The 20,320-nt window shown below is 34.0% G+C and overlaps 3 protein-coding genes across 3 annotated transcripts; 2 read left to right on the top strand and 1 right to left on the bottom strand.

The window, feature by feature from the left end:
* The first annotated feature begins 8,507 nt into the window (after positions 1-8,507).
* LOC144562140 (glyoxylase I 4-like) lies at positions 8,508-9,242 on the top strand. The gene is made up of 3 exons (XM_078311298.1): positions 8,508-8,740; positions 8,841-8,952; positions 9,036-9,242. Exons 1-3 carry the CDS (start codon positions 8,574-8,576, stop codon positions 9,240-9,242), a joined length of 486 nt encoding a protein of 161 aa, XP_078167424.1. The 5' UTR covers positions 8,508-8,573.
* A 3,584-nt stretch (positions 9,243-12,826) lies between these two features.
* Positions 12,827-13,709, top strand: NDHM (subunit NDH-M of NAD(P)H:plastoquinone dehydrogenase complex). Its single transcript, XM_078310412.1, has 2 exons — positions 12,827-13,433; positions 13,510-13,709. Exons 1-2 carry the CDS (start codon positions 12,972-12,974, stop codon positions 13,684-13,686), a joined length of 639 nt encoding a protein of 212 aa, XP_078166538.1. The 5' UTR covers positions 12,827-12,971; the 3' UTR covers positions 13,687-13,709.
* A 600-nt stretch (positions 13,710-14,309) lies between these two features.
* On the bottom strand, positions 14,310-18,543 carry LOC144561450 (uncharacterized). Its single transcript, XM_078310411.1, has 6 exons — positions 18,039-18,543; positions 17,393-17,713; positions 16,719-16,953; positions 15,446-15,484; positions 14,892-14,968; positions 14,310-14,517 (listed from the first exon to the last, which is right to left on the bottom strand). Exons 1-6 carry the CDS (start codon positions 18,465-18,467, stop codon positions 14,350-14,352), a joined length of 1,269 nt encoding a protein of 422 aa, XP_078166537.1. The 5' UTR covers positions 18,468-18,543; the 3' UTR covers positions 14,310-14,349.
* Between the last annotated feature and the right edge of the window lie 1,777 nt (positions 18,544-20,320).

Genomic DNA, 20,320 nt, shown 5'->3' with positions numbered 1-20,320 from the left:
AGTAATGTCATATCTTAATTATAATGTTTTTGTTTTATTGAAATTGTAAAGCTTGATCTTCAACTTTTGTTTTTCAAGTAAAGATATTTATATAAAATTAATTTATTTGGATGTGTTAATATCAACTAATTTTTGTTAAATCTTGTTCTCCTTTCATAATAAACAGACGAATAGGTTAAACAAACACTAATATAACTCTGGCCAAAACCATTGTAATTTTTTTTTAATTTATAATGAGTTTATATCTAGCTAAAAACCAAAAATTTTATTTATAGCCCTTCAAAAAAAAAAAACCAAAATACCTCAAATTATGAAGAATTCCACATTTATCCAAACTGCCAAGTCAATCTGCGGTCTCATTTATGGGGGGTTTGGAGGTCACTCAAAACTTAAATATATTTAATATTATAGTGCATTTTTTTTGTTTTTGGAGTCCGCCAAGCCAATTGTGATCTCTAAGAATGGAGCTGCATATTAGTTTGGCAGCGTGATAGATGTGGAATTCTCTCAAAATTAAAGTATTTTTTATTTTTTTTCTTTAAAGGGTATAAATAAAAATTTTGGAGCTAAAAATACATCTAAACTCTCCTGTGGTGAACAGCGCATGTCCCCTGACAGATTATCTTCCGTGAAAGTATTAAATCCGTCGGGTCCAATTCAATGCAGCTCGTTGACAAGTAGAAGAATTCTATGCAATTTATGAAACACAACAATAAAGGCACTCCTGGGAGGCTGGGACGGTTCAACTATCCATCCGTTTAAAAATCTCTCCTTTAACAAGCCTATCAACTTCATTCCGGCGGTCCATTCCGTTTTTCAACTCAATGCTTTCTTGTTTTTTTTCCAAAGATTAACTTCTCTCTCTGTGCCATTACTCATGTATAAATTGACATTTCTTATGAAGTCTTATTTAGTTACACGTACTATACTAGCATATACCAGCCAATAGAGTGGGAAAAATGACATGGTTACATTATGGAGTGAGCCGTGACTATTCATGTGTCATGGTCATCTTTTGAAACTTTGGCATAGTACGGCACGTTACGTGAAAAATCTAGTCATGATATGGTACGGCACGCCACGTAGTCACGAGAGTCACATGTAATTAGGACCATTAGATATTGATTAAATGATGAATCTTAAATAAATTAATTTAAATTATGATTAAATGGTCACGCTATGCATGTTTGGTCACGGAACGTTTAGGTATGGCGTGACCATTCGCATACTATGACCGCACCTTGATATTTTAGTCATGACACAACACTTGAAAAATTAACTTGATCACAGCATGACATGGCACGAGACCAAAGTCATAACATGTTAGTCATGGCACGTTTTTTACACTCTGCCAGCAAATGTGGATTCCAAACATGCCGATAAAAGAAGAATAAAATTCAAACATTCAATTTGGTAAAAGAAAAATTCAAGTATGCAATGCAAGTCATTTAATGTACATCCTTTTATTGGAATAGATCCAAAGTTCACCAAGAGTAAATGGTCGGAACGATCATTTTGTTTTCTATATGCAACTCTATTGGGAAAATAATGATGTAAGCCCCACAATTTGTAAACCACCTCCAATGATCTTTCTATTTGTTTATTTATTTAACATTCTTCTCGAGAAACTTAACTTCTTCTATTTGTTGCTTCATTTTGTTTGATTTTGAATTTCCGAATTACGCTGCTGTCATGGTCACAAGTAGGGCTGGCAAAAAAATTCGAGGTTCGTGATTCGATTCGGGTTTGATTCGGGTTTGATTCGAGTTTAATTCGATTCGAAATGGGTTTGAATTGAAACGAACCAAACGAGGTTCGGTTCGGAATTAATTCAAACCAAACTCAAACCTAGCCTGGTTGGATCGAAATAGGTTCGTGATTTTTTTGTGGTTCGAATCTCATAAAATCACCGGCCATCCATTTACCTGATGAAATTAAAATCCAAGATAGAGAGTCATAATTTAACTTAGCCGACACTCCCTCGCTCTCAAATCTCAATAACTTAGTTCTCTCTCCACCTCTTCCTAACTCTCTCCCTCTAGCTCTAAAATCTAGCCGACGCTCTCGGCGACTGGCTGTCTCTCCGGTTGTCACTCCTCTCTCCGGCCTAGATGACTGTCTCTCCTCTCTCTTCGGTCGTCTCTCATAGTTCATACCAGGAAAGCCGTCTCTGATGTATTTTTTCATGAATAATTTTTCAACTTAAAAACACTCATTTCATAGTTCATATCAGTAAAAGGAAGCCATGTGAATTTTCTCCCGTGAGAAAAAATTAATGTATAAACTACCGGTATAACTAGGACTGTTAAAAAATAATTTAGTTCGTGATTCGATTCGGGTTCGATTCGAAAAATGTGTAGTTCGCAATTAATTCGATTCGAAATGAGTTCGGTTCGAAACGAATCAAACTAGGTTCGGTTCGAAATTAATTCAAACCAAACTCAAACCTAAGGTAAGTTCGGTTCGGTTCGGTTCGTTGCCACCCCTAGTCACAAGTACTTGGGTGGGTAATTGAACCTTTCTAAAGTCGAGTGCGTATCCTCTGAGATATCTCAACTTTTGCGTGACTGTCCGGTGCCTATTCGGGGTGACGTAGGGGTCAGTATTATGTGTGCTTTGAGATTCGTGCAGAACTTATTTAAACGGTTGGGATTTTCCATAAAGTCACGCAAAGTTTGAGATATCTCAGAGGATACGAATTCTCTAAAGTCTTATTTCTGACTTTTGCAGATCTACGGGAAAAAGAAACTTGACATGCGGTTTACATTATTCAATTAAATTTATTAGTAATCACTGATCGATGGATCAACCGTTGCTTAATTATATCTTCAAGTCTCATAAAAAATGAACGTTAATATTCGACAGCCTATAGAGTATGGAGCGATATTATATATATTTATATCCTTGGAATTATTTACTTGAGCATTTTATAACAGTGTATTTTTTGTCTCAAAATCTGAGATACAGTGGGAAACCCGAATTCTTGTCTTTCCATTTGTTGTTTCTTTTCTTTTTCTTTTAAAAAAAAAAGAAATTTGTCGGTTGTTGTGGTTTGTTTCGGGTTGTGGACCAAAAGAACCGTTAGACCTAAAGATAAATACAAAAGCACCATGACGGCCACGTCAAGAGAAAACCGCAAGTATCTCCATCCTAATGGACCCCACTCTTTAGTGTAAATAAAGCTTTTTGAAGGATGTGATCCAGGAGCAAAATCAAAATATAGCGAATCGAAAAATGAGACATCTCTGGAAACGTGGCAGTTGGGTTGCAGACTCGCAGTTCTAGAGCGAGTGCGTCACTGCGGTAGTGGGCCTAAGAAATTGTAATTCTGAGATTGTGCAGGATTGGAGAGGATTTTACCGAATTATTTGTTTCCCTTTTCTCGGATGGATAAATTAATAAATTGAGAATTTTTTTTATAACAATCTGTTGGGTTTTCGATGGTTCAAATCCATTGATTTAGCTTAAGGTGCGGAAAGAGTAAAACAAAAATTTTTACATCTATCTTAAGCTATGGATTAAATGAATCAAGAAGATCCATTTAATCATATTTACAGATCTACTCCATAATTGATTTTCTAAAGCTTTAAATCTATTTACCAATTAAATAAATTAATATAACAATTTATACCTTGTTTTCAAATCACAGTTGGAATGCAGACCGAGCGAGAAGAGCTACACTAGGGAAGGAATCGACTCGGAGTATCACACGTGTGATACCTCTATCGGTTATCCACCAGGACTAACCAGAGAGCGGTTTATTTCTTCTGCCAGAAATACCGTAAACCGCAGAATTCTGCAGAAACACTATTCACCGAAAAAGGGACAGATTAAATATATTTAAGACTCCAAGTTATTCTGTTTCACTTAAAAAGCAAACAAGAAATACCGCAGAGTTTGCAAAAATATATTTTTCTGAATCTCGTAATAACCGAAATCAGGGAAGAGAGGAAAAACCGATTAACGAAGTAATCAGATTAACACGTGAATTAGTAAGTTTTCTCTCTACCCTCACCCCTCTATTTATAGTGTTTTGAGGAGGTTCGCAAAAGACCGAAATACCCCTCAAAACAAATCTATTTACCAAAAACCCTTGACACCTCATCCTTTAATATGTGAAAAGACCAAAATACCCCTTCCACACCCTTCCACACTCTTCTCCATGCTTCTACACCCTAAGGTGTCATGCAAGGTGGCATAGGTGTGAAATGACCATTTTGCCCTTGGCCCATTAAGGCATGAATAGTAAAAGGCTTTGATTTTGGGCTTTGACTTTGGGCTTTTAATTTTAATTAAGGCTTTGATTATTTTGGGCTTTTAAACCCATAATTCAAATCCATAATTAACAAATTAAAATCCAAATCAAATATATATAATTGTCATATACAATTATATTTCTTTTCGGTTGTTGTTCGGTAACTTTTATACAACGTAACGTGTACGTTTATAAATTAACCGTTGTTTCTGCTTGTCATTCTAAATGACATTTATAATTTAATTATATCACGTATAATTAATTATAACCATCTTAATATTAATTATAATCAATTTATAATTAATCAGTAAGATTCTCCGAGTAGCTCTTATATGGTGTGACCCAATAGGATTTGTGTTATGTTGGTAAACAGAGTTAAAACTGTTTTAACTTCTATAATCATGAGTAGTATCTGGCAACACATCATAACCATCCAATTACACAGATGATGCTGTACTGTACAATATCACGATCCAGTAAACTATTTACTTGTGTCAGTTCTTCTGTCTCATAGCTATCAGATTAGTTTCAAGGTAGATGTGTGTCATCCTTGCAAACTTAATCTTTTATTGATCTTGAGCAGATTATCAAATATAATTACTCTTGTAATTATACCGCAATGCTGATAATCTAACTCTACCAAGGGGCCCAGTGATGCTATAGCTCGTATAGAGATACGAGAGACAATAGTACTTTTGGTAGACTATCACTTCCTCAGCTAAGCTATACATATGGGAATGTTACCGTTATGACTGCTTTTTACGGACAGCGGTAGATAGCAATCATACATACATATTTCTCAGTGGGAACGATAAATACCTCATACTTTAGAACGTGACACTGAATGAAAACATAAATGACACGAACACAATTCTATTTAATGTCTCATTCGGGGTCTGTCAAATACCATGTTCCTAGAACATGTATCTATGTGATTAAAATGACATCTCGTGTCAGGTGGTTTGTAAAACTTAACCGTCTTTTAATCCACATACTAACCTTATAGCGGTAATTAGTGTTCCTGCTAATTACCTTGGTCAGTGACCTTTTAAGAGTATATATCATCTATATTATGGAGTTTCACAATTTCAGTCATGAACTCGAAATGATCCATAAATGCAATAATACTCAAGGTAACAAAATGATATATAAATAAACATTCAATTCATGAACAAAGTTTTATGATAATTTATCGTATTATTGACTTCTAGATTATTACAAACTAACACAATCTACCTTTTGGTATTATTAAAATTTCTAATTCAGTTCAGAAATAATTTTTTTTTTTGTTTTTTATGTAGAAAATATGCAAAATAATTTCTTATTAAAAACTATTTATAAATCCATATAAATTAAATAATTGACTCAAATTATTTATCTATTTTTAATTTATTACTGACATAGCTTAATAGAAACTCTAAATTAATTTCAGAGATATAATAATTTAGAAAATTTAGAAACCTTAATTTTTAGAAAAAGTGATTAATAATTATTTAAAAACTAATTTGAGTTGCAGAGATGATGCTGATATACGACTCCTGTTCATAACATTTATTTTATTTTATATGTACAGTGTACTTTGTTACCTTTTCCAATGGATAACATACATGCATATGGATTTGATTTTCAATTTTCTATTCAGGTAAAAGTAAAAGGTAAAAAAAAAAACCAAATAATAAAGGAAGAGTAAAAGAAAAAGGTTCAGAGGCATCAGGCAAAGAAAAGATGCCGGTTGGTTCTTCTCAGTTCTTTTACACATGATACAACATGATTGAATTATTGCAAGCGGTAGAATAAAATATAAAGTGCGGTTCCCCGGTGCTTTTCTTCCACTCTAATCAAAGAGCACTCCATAGCAGCACATTTTCCTCTCCAGTTGTCAGTCTGGTAGCTGATGTGTAGTGTCTGACAAGTGATAAAAAATAGAGATGATATGGTTCATCCGAAAATTTCGCTTCCGATTTTTCATATAGTCCACGTTTTATCAGAATAATTTGTACATAATTTTAATTTTTTGTATAGCGTGTAATTGTTAGAGAGCTGAATGCAAAATTTCCACTAACGAATTAGTCCTCCACTTGTATGCCTCTATTATGCTTTTATTTTAAAATTTTAAAAACTTAAAATAATACTCAAATGTAAAATAAAATTGTATCATTCTCTATGAATAATATTTGGGCTTTCTTTCAATTGACAAGAAGAACTAGTAAAAATATATCGAGATTGAATAATTTTTTAACTTTTTTATGTATATAAAAATAAAAACTACAAATAGTAACTTTTATGTGCGGAAAAAATAATAAAAAACCTATCTAACTATTTTATTGTGACAATTGAGTTTTAAAATATTTATTATTAAAAAAATAAAAAGTAAAAAAAAATGATACAATGGTCAAATAAATTTATCGATATAACATACCCTAGGCCTTTATTAAGTGCCAAAGCAATATTAAACCGGCTTACTTTTCAATTTTAAACCTGATATAGATCTATGTATAATTAGATTGTTGTTTATCCCTAAATAGTTCACGGTCTGAATTAATTTATTCACAACAGTCTATAATATAGTAGTCGTCCAAGTAAATTTTTTTCCCTACTCCTAAAAATCATAGTTAAGCTCTTTCTTTATTAATATTAATAAGATACACATGATTTTGAAAGCAAAACGAGCGCGGCATCTGATGTTCTCGCCATCTCAGTGGAGTGACCAGTAGAGTGGAAAAAACGTGCTGTGCTGTGACTAACACGCCGTGACTTTGATCTCGTGCCGTGCTGTGCCATGACCAAGTGAATAGTGACCCGTGCCGTGACCAAAATGTCAAGGGGTGGTCACGGCACGCGAGTCACGCCGTGACTCGCGTGCTGTGTCCAAACGTAACTAATAACGTTTAACTATTTTTTCATAATTTAAGTTAGTTTCTTCAAGATTCACTATTTGATTAAGATCTAACGGTCCTAATTACACGTGACTCGCGTAATTACGTGCCGTGCCGTGACCAAAATGTTAAGGGGTGGTCACAGCACGCGACACGCGAGTCACAGCACGGAACAGTAACACGTGCCGTGCCGTTCAGTGACTGAGCCGGCTCCGCCGTGCCATTTTTCCCACACTAGTGACAATAATGGATGTTACGGTGTTGGAACGAACTGGAGAAGAAAAAGTATGAACAGTCTCTGCTTTTCTGTGAATAGTCACGTCTGGAAAGAGAACCTTTTTCCTCGAGTTTACCGGCAATTTAGTAACAAAAGGCCTCTCCACACAACTTCCTTCAATAAGCTACAAGTCTCCAATGATTTTCACCCCTTAAGCAACAATAGCAATATAAAATTTCTTAAGCAACAATCTAAAATAAATCGCCAGTTGTTAATTTAGTAGATGGTATCTGTCTAAACCAAAATTACGCTCTCAGCATTCTTTTTACAAGTTAAAAAATTGAATTGCAATAAATAAATTTTATAAAAAAAGTGTTATCTTGGGATAATTTAATGTATAACCCTAAAAAACATAAAATTACGTATTTTTCTCTCTTATAAAGTACCTATTTATTCTTTATTAAAAAAATAAAAATATGTAGCATGTTTTAAAAAAATGTTAGTCTTCTAATTGATCAATTTATGAGGACAAATGATTCATTTCTCTACTTCTTACACATACAAAAATGTATACCTAAATGTTAGTGTATATATGTTAGAAGTAGATAAATGAGCCATTTGCCTCAGAAATCTACTAAATAGAAGACACATTTTTCTTAAAGAGGCTACCTTTTTTTATTTTTTTTAATAAAGGGTAAAATGAATATTTTATATAATTATAATAGATTTAGCAAAAAAGACAATAAAATGAGTAAATTTGTGAGTTCTTAAAATTTAGAAGGATAAATATGATTTATGAACTTTAGAGGAAAATACACAATTTCAAAAAAATTTAGGGGTATACATGAAATTGCCCCTATCTTATATTGAGCTTTCAAGAAATTTTGGGCTTTATTGAGATTTGTACCAATTTCGGCCCAAAGAATTTTCTTCTTTCTTTTTAGGCCTCCAAGCTTGTAGGAGAAAACATATAAAAGGAACTTTCCTAAAAGTCGGCGGTGCAAACCAATCCAAAAAATTTAGAGGTGACTCAGATCCAACAAATTACAATTTACAAATACAAGATAAGGATAGTTGACCCTTCAGGTCAAACGTTTCCGTGATTAAATGCATGTTGTGTACTTACTAAGAAATTCCCTCAATTTGCATTCCTTTCCTTCGTGTATAAATGTTGTAAATACACGTTGAATAATTCATTTGGTTGCTTCTTTGTTTTGGTTTTATCATGGGTTTAGATAAACAAGAGATTCCAAGCCTTTTTTTGCCTCTCTTATCTCTCAACCATGTCTCCTTCTTGTGCACCTCAGTCGATAACTCGGTTAAATTTTACCAAGAGCTGCTTGGTTTTGAGCTCATCAAAAGGCCAGCTTCATTAAATTTTGAAGGCGCATGGTAAGAATCTTCAATTTTATGCCAATTTTTTTAAGATTTTAACTCTCATTTAAGATTGATATCTGTCTCAAATTACAATGTTAAAATTTTAAACTTTCAGGTTGCATAAGTATGGCATTAGCATTCACTTGTTGCAGAAGGATTCTGGAGATTTCAACACACCAAATAAACAATCAGAAATTAATCCGAAGAGTAATCACATTTCCTTTCAGGTTAAACAGCATTTCATAGTGGTCAAAATTAATGAAGATTACTTATTCTTAGTCTAACTAAACTTGGTATTATTCAATTACAGTGTGAAAATATTGAGGTTGTGAGGAAGAAGCTAGGAGAGTTCGGGAAGGAATATGTAAGTGCAGTAGTGAAAGATGGTGATATTTTGGTTGATCAAATATTTTTCCATGACCCAGATGGAAATACAATCGAGATATGCAACTGTCAGAAGCTTCCGGTAGTACCGCTTTCTCCAGGTTTTCATGTAAATATGACCCCACCTAAATGAAAGGGGTCCGGATCCCCGAGAGTAACCCAATTTTTTGGTTTTGGATCAGGACCGTGCAATTTGAATCCGTTGCTCAATATGTATTCGTTCCCCTTCAGAATGGATTGTCACGGATTCGAATTGGACGGTCCTGATCTAAAACCCAAAAATTGGGTTACTTCACTGGATGCACTTTGCTATGTACCGTTGTTGGAATTATTTGTACGTCAAGATGACTTGTAATTTGTACATGTATTTTTTTTTTGACAAAAGTGGTATTTTACCACCGGTTTCATTACGAAACAAAAATTTTATACAACATGTCCAAAATAAAGCGCTAGCATACAATCTATCGACACCTAATAACCAAAAAGTTTAAAAAAAAAAAAAAAACTAATAACAAAAGCATACTAGCATAACATGAAATAGTAATACTAAATGGAATCAAAAATGACTATATCAGTAGAAGGGGAGGCACTAGCTGATGAAGATGAAATACTGGGCAGAAGGCCAACAGCACAATCAATAGCATCAATAACGGCTCTGTCACTCAAATAATCAGCTAGGTGCAACCCTTCTAAACCAAGACCAGGGTCCTCGTCTAAATCCAGCGGGGAGCTGTCCTGGTCCTGTGCATCCGTGGCGGATAATACTATTAGAGGCCCTATCTGAGGCAAAGAAGAAACATCAAAAGGCATAATCATAGATAACTTGAAATAAGAATTATCTAAGCGCGACTTACACCAAAATGAAGTTAAAGCAATAATAGAAGCAGCTACAGACCTAATAGAAGGTATAGGAGAATTTTGAAAACAAATCTTATTTCGTGTTAACCATACAATCCAAAGAGTTGCAGCCCTAATCAGTTCCACTAGTAGTGAATCCTTTAATGGAATCCAATAATCGAAATACCAAAGATCACACACCTTAGTACAATTAAAAAGAAAGTTGTTATGGTTACCAATCCAAGACCATAAAGAAGAAATAAAAGGACAAGTAACAAAGAGGTGATCTACAGTTTCTGGGGCACCACAGAAAACACAATCAACAGTACCATGCCAACCCCGTGATTGTAAATTGCATTTAGTAAGTATTTTATCGTTCCTAAGTAACCAAACAAAAACCTTAATCTTAAGTGGAATCTTTGCCTTCCAAAGAGTATTGTAAATACTAGTTGGAACACCTCTAAAGGACAACCATTTATAGAGAGAATTTACAGTAAAAAGACCAGACGAATTCCATCTCCATAATAATCTGTCAGGACAAGATGAATTTAATGAATAAGAAGAGAAAAGCCCTAAAAGTTGTAACCATTCAGAAAATATAATACCAGTTAATTGTCTATTAAATTGAAATGAGGAGGGGAAATTAGTGAACACATCTGCTACAGTGATATTAGGGTTAGAAATAATTCTAAAAAGATTAGGGAAAGAACAATATAAAGTACAACTGCCATTGCCATGCCATCTATCGAACCAAAAAGAAGTATTGGAACCATCGCCTACAACCCTACTAATACCCATATCAAATATTTGAGTAAGATCTAAAATACTAGACCAAAAAGATGAAAAACTATTAGAATTTAAACCATTGAGATTATATTTGGCAATGAGAATTGATTTCCACTTCCCATCAACAGTTGGGTCTTTAAATCTAAACCACCATTTAGCTAAGAGGGCAATATTCATGTAATTTAGGTTTAAAACACCTAAGCCCCCATGATTTTTAGGCAAACAAACAATTGACCACTTAATGAGATGATATCTCTTCCTTCCAGGGGTACCATTAGACCAAAGAAATCTTTTCCTAATTATATCAATTTTATTCCTAATGGTGACAGGCATTCTATAAATTGATAACCAATACAAGGGCATAGATGTCAAAAAAGAATTTAATAACGTAACCCTACCTCCAAGAGATAATAAAGAACCTTTCCAAGTTTGTAATTTTTTCTCTATTTTGTCAACTAAAGGAAACCAATCAGAAACAGCTAATTTTTTCCAGTGTAAAGGAACTCCTAAATATGTAATTGGCAAAGTACTTATTTTACAATTTAATTGACTAGCTAAAAGAGAAGTTTCCTGAGCGGATAAATTAAGGGGAATAAGTTCACTTTTATCAAAGTTAATTTTCAAACCAGACAAATTTTCAAAGCCTAATAAAAGAAATTTCAAACGTTCAACCATAAGTGAATTAGCCTCTAAAAATAATAAAGTGTCATCGGCAAAGTGTAAATTCAAAACCTTAATGTTAGTACCTAAGCCAGATAGTAGGCCAGCCGACTGAGCCTTACTTAAAATCCTACTAAGAGCATCAGCAACAAGATCAAAAAGAAGAGGGGACAAAGGATCACCTTGCCTAAGACCTTGTTTACAATGGAAGTAGTTACCTAATTCTCCATTAAACGAAATACAAGTCCGTCCACTTCGTAAGATATCACTAATCCAATTAATAAAGAGATTACCAAAACCTCTAGCAGCTAATATCTCAAGTAAAAAATTCCAATTAACCTTATCAAAGGCTTTCTCAAAGTCTAGTTTGAGAAGGATGCCTTTCTGTTTAGATAACCTAACTTGATGAAGGATTTCATGTGCACTAATAATATTATCTCCTATTAATCGACCTTTAATAAACGCAGCTTGAGAATCATCTATAAGAGGATCTAAAACTAAAGAAAGCCTATTAGTTAATAATTTAGTAATAATCTTAAAGCTACAATTAATAAGACTAATAGGCCTATAATTTGTAATAGAAGAGGCATCCTCTTTCTTAGGAATCAAACAGATGGAAGCTAAGTTAAGTTTTGAAATATCTAAGGTTCTGTTGTAAAAAGCCAGAAATAACCGTAAGAGATCAGGGTGAACCAGGTCCCAAAAAGACTGATAAAATAAGAAAGATAACCCATCAGGACCTGGGGCTTTACCAGGGTTACATGAGAAAACTGTTTTTCTAATTTCATCCAAAGTAAAAGGTAACGCAAGAGAAATTTGTTGAGCATGAGAAAGTTTGTCAGAAGATGACCAAAGATCTGGTTGAAGAGATAGTAATCGAGATGAACTGGTTCCTAATAAATCCTTATAATAAGAAGTAATGTGATTCTTAAGAACAATAGGATCATATTCAGGGATACCATTAATAAATAACGATGAAATAACATTTTTCTTCTTCCTAATAGATGCTGCAATATGAAAAAATTTGGTATTGGAATCGCCCTCTAAAAACCATTTTAACCTAGACCGTTGGTGCCAAAAAATTTCCTCGTCACGATAAATTTTATGAAGATTAGATTGACACTCCTGCCAATGAGTATAGTCAGAAGTAGATAAAGAATGAGAATCACATTAAATGTTTGTAAATTCTTTGGAAAGTCTAAAATTACCTTGAAATGCAATAAGAAATTAAATGAAAAGGGTAGGACAAAATGATTCTTTGTATTGCAATGCTTGTACATGAAACAATGAATAAAGAGGTTAATTAAATACTTAATGTTTGGGTTGCGTCAAGTAGGTTAATTCATTTGGACCCAAATGTTACCAATCCAAAATCAAAGAAGAGGCTGAGAGTACCAAAGGCTATTTATTTACAGGCAAAACCTTATCCACACAAAATTCTAGTGTCACACTACCATGTGTGGTGCTCAGAGACTTCACCAGGAGCCAAAGAAAAATAAACCAGAACTTAATTAGCCTAGCATGAACCCACTCAAAACTCAGGAATCCATTAACAAAGAATAGACACCGGTAAATCACCATGGCCACTGCTTCATTTCTTGCTCCACCCCATTTATCAATCCAATCCCACACATTCTGCAGAAAAACACAACTCAGACTCATAAAAAAATCAGTCTGTACCCGAGCCCAATCAGAGCAACAGGAGGTGGTTCAAGAGGAAACTGAGCAAACTCAACAAGAGAAACCTGAGGCAAGCGCACCACAACCGAATCAACGCCGGCCAAAAGTCGAGTCCCTACCGTTGCAACCACAAGCAAAGAACAAGAATATGGCCAGAGAGTATGGCGGGCAGTGGCTGAGTAGTACTACCCGCCACATCAGAATCTACGCAGCATACATAGACCCAATAACACATGTAATGGACCAGACCCAAATGGATAAATTGACTCTAATACTCGACCCGACCAATGAGTTTGTCTGGAATGAAGACACTTGTCAGATGGTTTACTCCTATTTCCAAGAGCTTGTGGACCATTACGAGGTAAACCAAAGAATCAAAAGGAAATCAAAGCTATAAATGATGCTGGTATCTTGAAAGTATCTTTTGTTAATTGTAGGGTGCCCCACTAACAGAGTATACACTACGTTTAATCGGATCAGATTTAGAGCATTACATACGCAAAATGCTTTATGATGGGGATATCAAGTACAACCTGAAAGCACAGGTGCTGAACTTTAGCATGGGAAAGCCACGTGTTGAGTTCAATAGCAACCAAATACCAGATGTACAGTAGAAATAGGTTCAAGCAAAAAGAAATCACCATTGTACCAAAGATGATCCTAATTATTGTCAGTCTCAGAGTGTATATCCATATCATATTTTGAAATTCAAAGCAGCCAGAGATTAATAGATTAGGAACTAACCCTCATAAAAATCACTATATACTACACTAACATACTAAACATGCCGATAGATAATAAATCATCTATTTATTATTCTGGAGCTTCTTCTTTTTTTTTTTGAAAAAAGGCATATAGAGCTATTGAGGGTCCCTACACTGACTTTCAGTCTGTTATTATTATTATAGAGCTACTCAGACATTGCAATTTTGAGCCTCGCACTTATCCTTGGCTCTCCTCTTGTAGCCATCATTCTTTTGGCCTTCTGTCTAGTTTGTGTGTTCTTCTTCTTCTCTAGAGTTGCTGCCAGTTACCTCTCCTTTTGTGCAGCTACACTGCTCTTCTCTCTAGTCCCTTTCCCTTGACTCCTAGTTGATGGCACAAACACTGCTGGTGGCAACTTCAGATTTGTTGTAGGTGACAGTACTTCATCTTGCTCCTCCATAGCTTGTTTGTGTGTGTCTTCTTCAATCTCACAAAAAATGGTATCTATAGAAGCACTGTCACTCTCATTGCCATCTTGAACTTTGTATTGATTGTTCTTTTGTCTTGGCCACTCACAAAACCTTATTCTTACCTTTCCTGTCAGATTTAAGTTTAGAATTGCAATTGGGACCTGTACTAATATTATTCTGGAGCTTCTTAGAATCATTAATAGTGAGCTGCACTGTAGAGCCTTTATACCCTTTTTTCCATGGCATAAAGGATTCATCATGACAGCAGTTCTGCAAAAACAAACTCATATAAATCTATCTGGTGTATATGGTTTCGTGAAAGGACCAAAATTTTACATTTACAATTTCCCTAAGGGCCAGTAGTCCTTTCAGTAGAATTTGGATTAAATCCTTGTGGTAAGTGTAACCCTATTGAGGGCTAAATCAACATACAATTACCCCGTGAAGGTGCCTGCCAATACCAGTGATAATATGCTGAAATGGACCTGACCAGGTACAATATCGAGATACGAGAAAACCATAGCAGTAGACCTTAATTATAATTAAGTAAACTACAATAATCCAAGAACCATTCATCATAGTCACGGTACAAGGAAATGAAAGATGAAAAATGAACGAAGTACTTTCTAAAAGCAGATTAGTACCGTTAGCCAAAAGAAAAGGCCTCTCAAGAGAGTCAAACGACGGCCACGTCTCGCTCTTTCCACTTGACTTTTGACCTCTGCAATAGAGAAAATAAGCATCATGCCAGATGGTCTGTAAATTACATTGAGTTCCTTTACACAGCAGTTAATCCGTTAGGATCCAAAATTTTCTAATGAAACTATCATGGAATAAAGCATCATGTTGGCATTATCATATTTATCTGGCCCATTATCTTATTCTTTTCTTAAGAGCATAATTCCTTAGCTCCTCTTTTGCTTGGGATTTTAGAGTGAAATATTTTGGAGGTTTCACATATATTGAAACTAGTGTTCTACCCAACCTTTAACCTGGCATCATATGATAGATTGAAAATAAAGAAAAATTTATATTTATACCCATCAAAACTTCATAATTTAGATAATTACCCATAAAAAATTACAAATTAGTCATTTCCCCATCTAATATTCACTTAATATATTAATATCCCCATTTCTTTGATTTATTCAAGTAAAAATACATATCAATATTGATTAAAAAAAAATGACAATTGTACCCTTTCCCTTCCCTTCTCCTCTTCCCCTGCACCTTTCACCTTCATTATAAATTATAAATTAGTTCAAGCATAAACAACTGAAAAAGAAGAAAAGAAAAGCATCAAATGCATTGATACCAGTCACACTCCTCAACTCCAGATTAGTATCAAAACCAGACCTCCATTCATGTAGTTAATTCCAATCCCCCAAACCTGATAACCTGGTACATCCAAATTCCAAAATGATGGAAGATTATACGAGAGGTCCCCGACAAGAAGGAAAATATACTGATCGGCGACCTAGAATTCTGACCAAAACTCAAGGTCTGGAATGCTCCTTTTTCTTGTTCACCTCAATTAATGATTTATTGAAGCTACCATGATGCTTAGAATGGAGCTTCAAGTAATAAAATCAGTCCTCATCAATTTCTTGATCACCTAGATTCTACCACTTACGTCGACAAAGCTCCCATGCTGCTCAACGATCCTGATGCCCATTACAGAAATCTAAACCCAACATTTTTTCTAAACTAAGATTACAAACTTATATATAGTAGTTCTTTTGTTTAGTTTCTTATAAATGGAACCTGCACATTAAAAAATAATCATATCTTGCAATTGAACTCTCCTTGCTAACCCATTATATTTTGTTTTTGGAGAAGAATCAATATATACACTTTTAGTTAGTTTACAATTTTATGCCCAAATTTGCATTTGTCATTATTAATAAAAACATATAAATATACACTTTTAGTTAGTTTAAATTTCCAGTTTGGAAAGAAGAATCAAAATATTTTTGGAGGGCATTAAGCTGTAACTTGTAAGATTTTTACATCTATATTGCAAATGGGTATGTTCTGTTTATGGCATAACTAGTTTACTAACATAGCAAGCTCAACTTTCATGACATCCTCTGCAACGGCTTTGTATGTGGCCTGTGTACTGTGAACAAAATCAAAGAACAAGTACTGTGAGGGATTTAATTTTAAGCACATCAACTCTAGATTGTTGCAGAATGACCCCAGATCCTTCATCTCAACCCAATATATACATCAGTAATAAGTGAAGGGAAGGAAAAAGGACACGTGCAGATATTTTGAGAGGAAGGGTATAATTGTCATTTTTTATTAATATCAATTTGTATTTTAATTGATTAATATTAATAAAATAAGTGAGTTTAGATGAGGGAATAACTAATTAGAAAAAATTGGTGAGTAAATAATCATAAAGTAGTGATGGGCATATATATAAATTTCTCAAAAATAAAATCAAAACTATAGAAGTAAAACTTTACCAGGGTGCTGATCGAAAATGGATTTGCTCATTTCATCTGTCTGCACGGCTCTCTTCCGGCCGAAACGCATCTCCTTATACACAATTTTTCGTTTCTTAAGAGTTGCCTTGTTCATCAATTCTCTGTACTCGGACTTATCAAATGGCCTTTTGAGCACTTCAATCAACTTATCTCTGTACTCTGAAGGTGGTCTGCATAAAATCCTTACCGGGATAGCATCCATTTTTGGCTCCCCCTATTCAAGAAAAAATGATAATTTTCTTGGGCTGAGAGTCGAGAATATTTGGTATGAAATGAAACAATAATAGGATGAAGAAGCACATGATACAACTCTTACTGTCAAAGTATCAATTGTTACTCTTCTTTGGTCCCATATGTTTGGAAGTTTCCAATTGTTGAACAAATTTGAATTTCTAACAATTTATCACTATTGATACAAAAATACAGAAATAGAAGCAGCAGCATCATGTCTTCTAACATCTCTAGTTCTCTGCTTCTCATTGATTATCTTATTTTACTACAAAGTTATGATGGAGGAGCAGACACTACAAATTCAAATGCTTACAAGACAAAATAAATAACTCCATCATCAAACGAAAGAGAAGCAGTAAAACATTAATCATTTATAGGAACATTTCTAAAGTTCGTAAACATTAAGAAAAAGAAATTCTCACATCAGAATCTGATAGCTCAGGGAAAGCCGCAAGACCTCCCATTTCCATACGACCCCTCTTATTATCCTTGTACCTTGGATTCATTTCTTCTCCTGGTAGTTCTTCTTCTCTTATCTCTTCAATCGAGTCAAAATTAAAGGAACCTCTTGGACTGGAACTACCTGTGTCTCTTTTCTCTTCTTGATTGGGTTTCTTTTTCATGTTTTTGCTTGTACTTGGATCACCCATTGGCCCGATTACAACTTCATTGTCATTGAAACCGGGGTAAATCGTTGTCTCAACAGGGCAAAGCATCTTCATTAGCAACATGAATCCTTGTACCTACAATTTCAAAAATACCAACGTTAGAATTTAGAAAATGATGCCAGAAAATTTTCATCATATTTGCAATCCTTGCATAGGCCATGCACTGAACAGAGAAATTATGACTTAATCACACATAAACCCAAAACTAAACTAAAAATACCTACGACATTAATCCTCCAGGAAACACCATACTCATTCACTCTCAAATTTTGTACAGTTTAGACCCCAACAATTAAGTTTAATATCCAACATGCATGACATATATTAGATAAGGCTAAAAAATGGATTGTAAATTAACAATACAAATTGCATGCTAAGCAAAAGAAAAAAAAAATCTTACATCAATTTTCATTGGTAATTCAGTAGCCCCTGCTACTTGTGCAATAACACTTTCATTTTCAGATTGAATACCCGAATTCTTGAAACTCGATGAAGCTATCCCCATCTGACCGATCTCTCTGTCTTCTCCTCCTCCTCCTCCTAAGACCGCATCTTTCTCCACAGCTTTTTCTCTCGCTTCGGCCTCCAAAAACCCGTCCTTCTCCATTCTCTCTTGTACAGGCACATCTACATTTTCCCTTTCTTCTTCAAAGCTACTATTTTGTCTCTCCAAATTAGGGACCAAGTCAACTTGCTGATCAAGTTCCACAATCACCTCACCACCATTTTTTGCAACAGTGCCCATTTCTGAAACCCTCCTGTGACTTAAATAATTGAAACAATTTGAAGCATAAGTCCTACCGTTGGAGCCGCGAAAAACAAGATTCATCCCGCTGATACCGTCCCTGTTTTTTCCCCTCCGTTTCCTCGAATCTTGTCTGATAGGCGAAGACACCGCAAGAAGGAATCAAGGTTCGGAGGAGAAGAAGAAGAAGGGGTGGGGGCGTTGCAAACTCTGTGAGTGAGAAGTAAAGGTAACAGTTACCTGAAATGGCACGAAATAAAGAAGCTTTATCTTCCTTGCGAATTCGTATCCTCTGAGATATCTCAAACTTTGCGTGACTTGTGTAAAATTCCAACCGTTTAAATACGTTCTACACGAATCTCAAAGCACACATAATTCTGACCCTACATCGCCCCCGAATAGGCACCGGACACGCCGGTCACGCAAAAGTTGAGATATCTCAGAGGATACGCACTACTTTCTTGTGGGCTGGCGGGGAAAAATACCTGAAATGGCACGAAATAAAGAAGGGGAGTGCTATTTTGTGAGCATGAATTGTACTTTTAAGTGCTGAAAGAATTTTTTTACTTTTAATACAACTTTATCCTTATTAAGTACTTTCTTATTCTGGTTCTAAGTAATTCCTATTATCATTTATAGAAGTTAAATTAATGCCGGTATGAAGCTTTTTTTTGTTCAAATAATTAATGTTATTAATTCCTACCTAATAGTGGAATAAGAAACAAAATTATACATGTACAAATCTATATTGATTCAAATTTAGAACAGTTTCAAAGAAACTTTCAAAGTAATTAATTGATGAGATAATAAAAATGGTAAAACAAATTCTTCTCTATTTGATCCAAGGCAAATTATTTGAATAAAAAAATGATTGAATTTGATTAGTTCCCATAGGTACAATTATAAAAATGAAAAAAAAAATATACAACATGTTACATTTTGCGACCTTTGAAATGTAAACTTTTCAATTGAAGAGTTATTGACTAATCTTTAAAGTTCATAATCATTATATAATTCTCTTAAGTATTATATTTGTTAATTACAATAGATAATTTTATTTCGTGGATATAATTTATTGAACATGTGCAAATGGATTTGATGCGGACATGAAACATATCGGATATTAAACGGACAAAATAATATTTTCTTCAATATTAAACTTGTTATCTTATTATAAGATATGACAAAATAGACAACACAAGTAAATTTTTAATCAATAGATATTTAAAAAAATAAATATTTCTCTCTAAACATATATAATTCTAAAACAAAAGGATAAAAGAAAAATACGGATATATATCATCATTTGTATTAGTATCGAATATGCACAAATAGATATCTGATTAAAAATACAAAACAAATTATTATCTGTATCTTCTTTCGAAACCAAAACCTCATTCATATATGTATCTTCATAACTCATATCTACACCCGTATCCATATCTTATATACAAATTATACTTATTCAAATTAATATCTGAATCCATAAAAGTTCGAATACATATCTAGATACAGACGGATATTAACCGATCTGTCTTCAATTTTGCCCCCCTAGTTTATTGTATTTTAAATTTTTAATGCTAATATTAATCTTGAAGATAAACTTACTTAATTAGTTTATAATTTAATAACGATCATGTGGGTAAAATCAAAATAATTGCATTACTTATTTATGAATTCCATAAATATACAAGGTTGTCATGTGTATTGTAAAGCCTCAGATATTTCCTTTATTAATAGTTACTTTATTTAAAATAAAGATTGGAAGAAGAATTTATTAAGGGCAAATTTGATATAACTACGAATCGTAGGTATGAATATTATACGTTTTGACGATGAATAAAATCGCATTAACCCTGCTCTTTAGCGGTAGTTACCACGTACGCGTCAGTTAGTAGTTCCTCCATTGTACTTTTTTTAAAAAATCTTTTAACGCA

This window comes from Carex rostrata, chromosome 11 (assembly GCF_964058835.1).
Source record: "Carex rostrata chromosome 11, lpCarRost1.2, whole genome shotgun sequence".
Lineage (NCBI taxonomy): Eukaryota > Viridiplantae > Streptophyta > Magnoliopsida > Poales > Cyperaceae > Carex > Carex rostrata.
The sequence above is the reverse complement of the archived record's forward strand: the minus strand, read 5'-3'. Positions and strand labels throughout refer to the sequence as shown.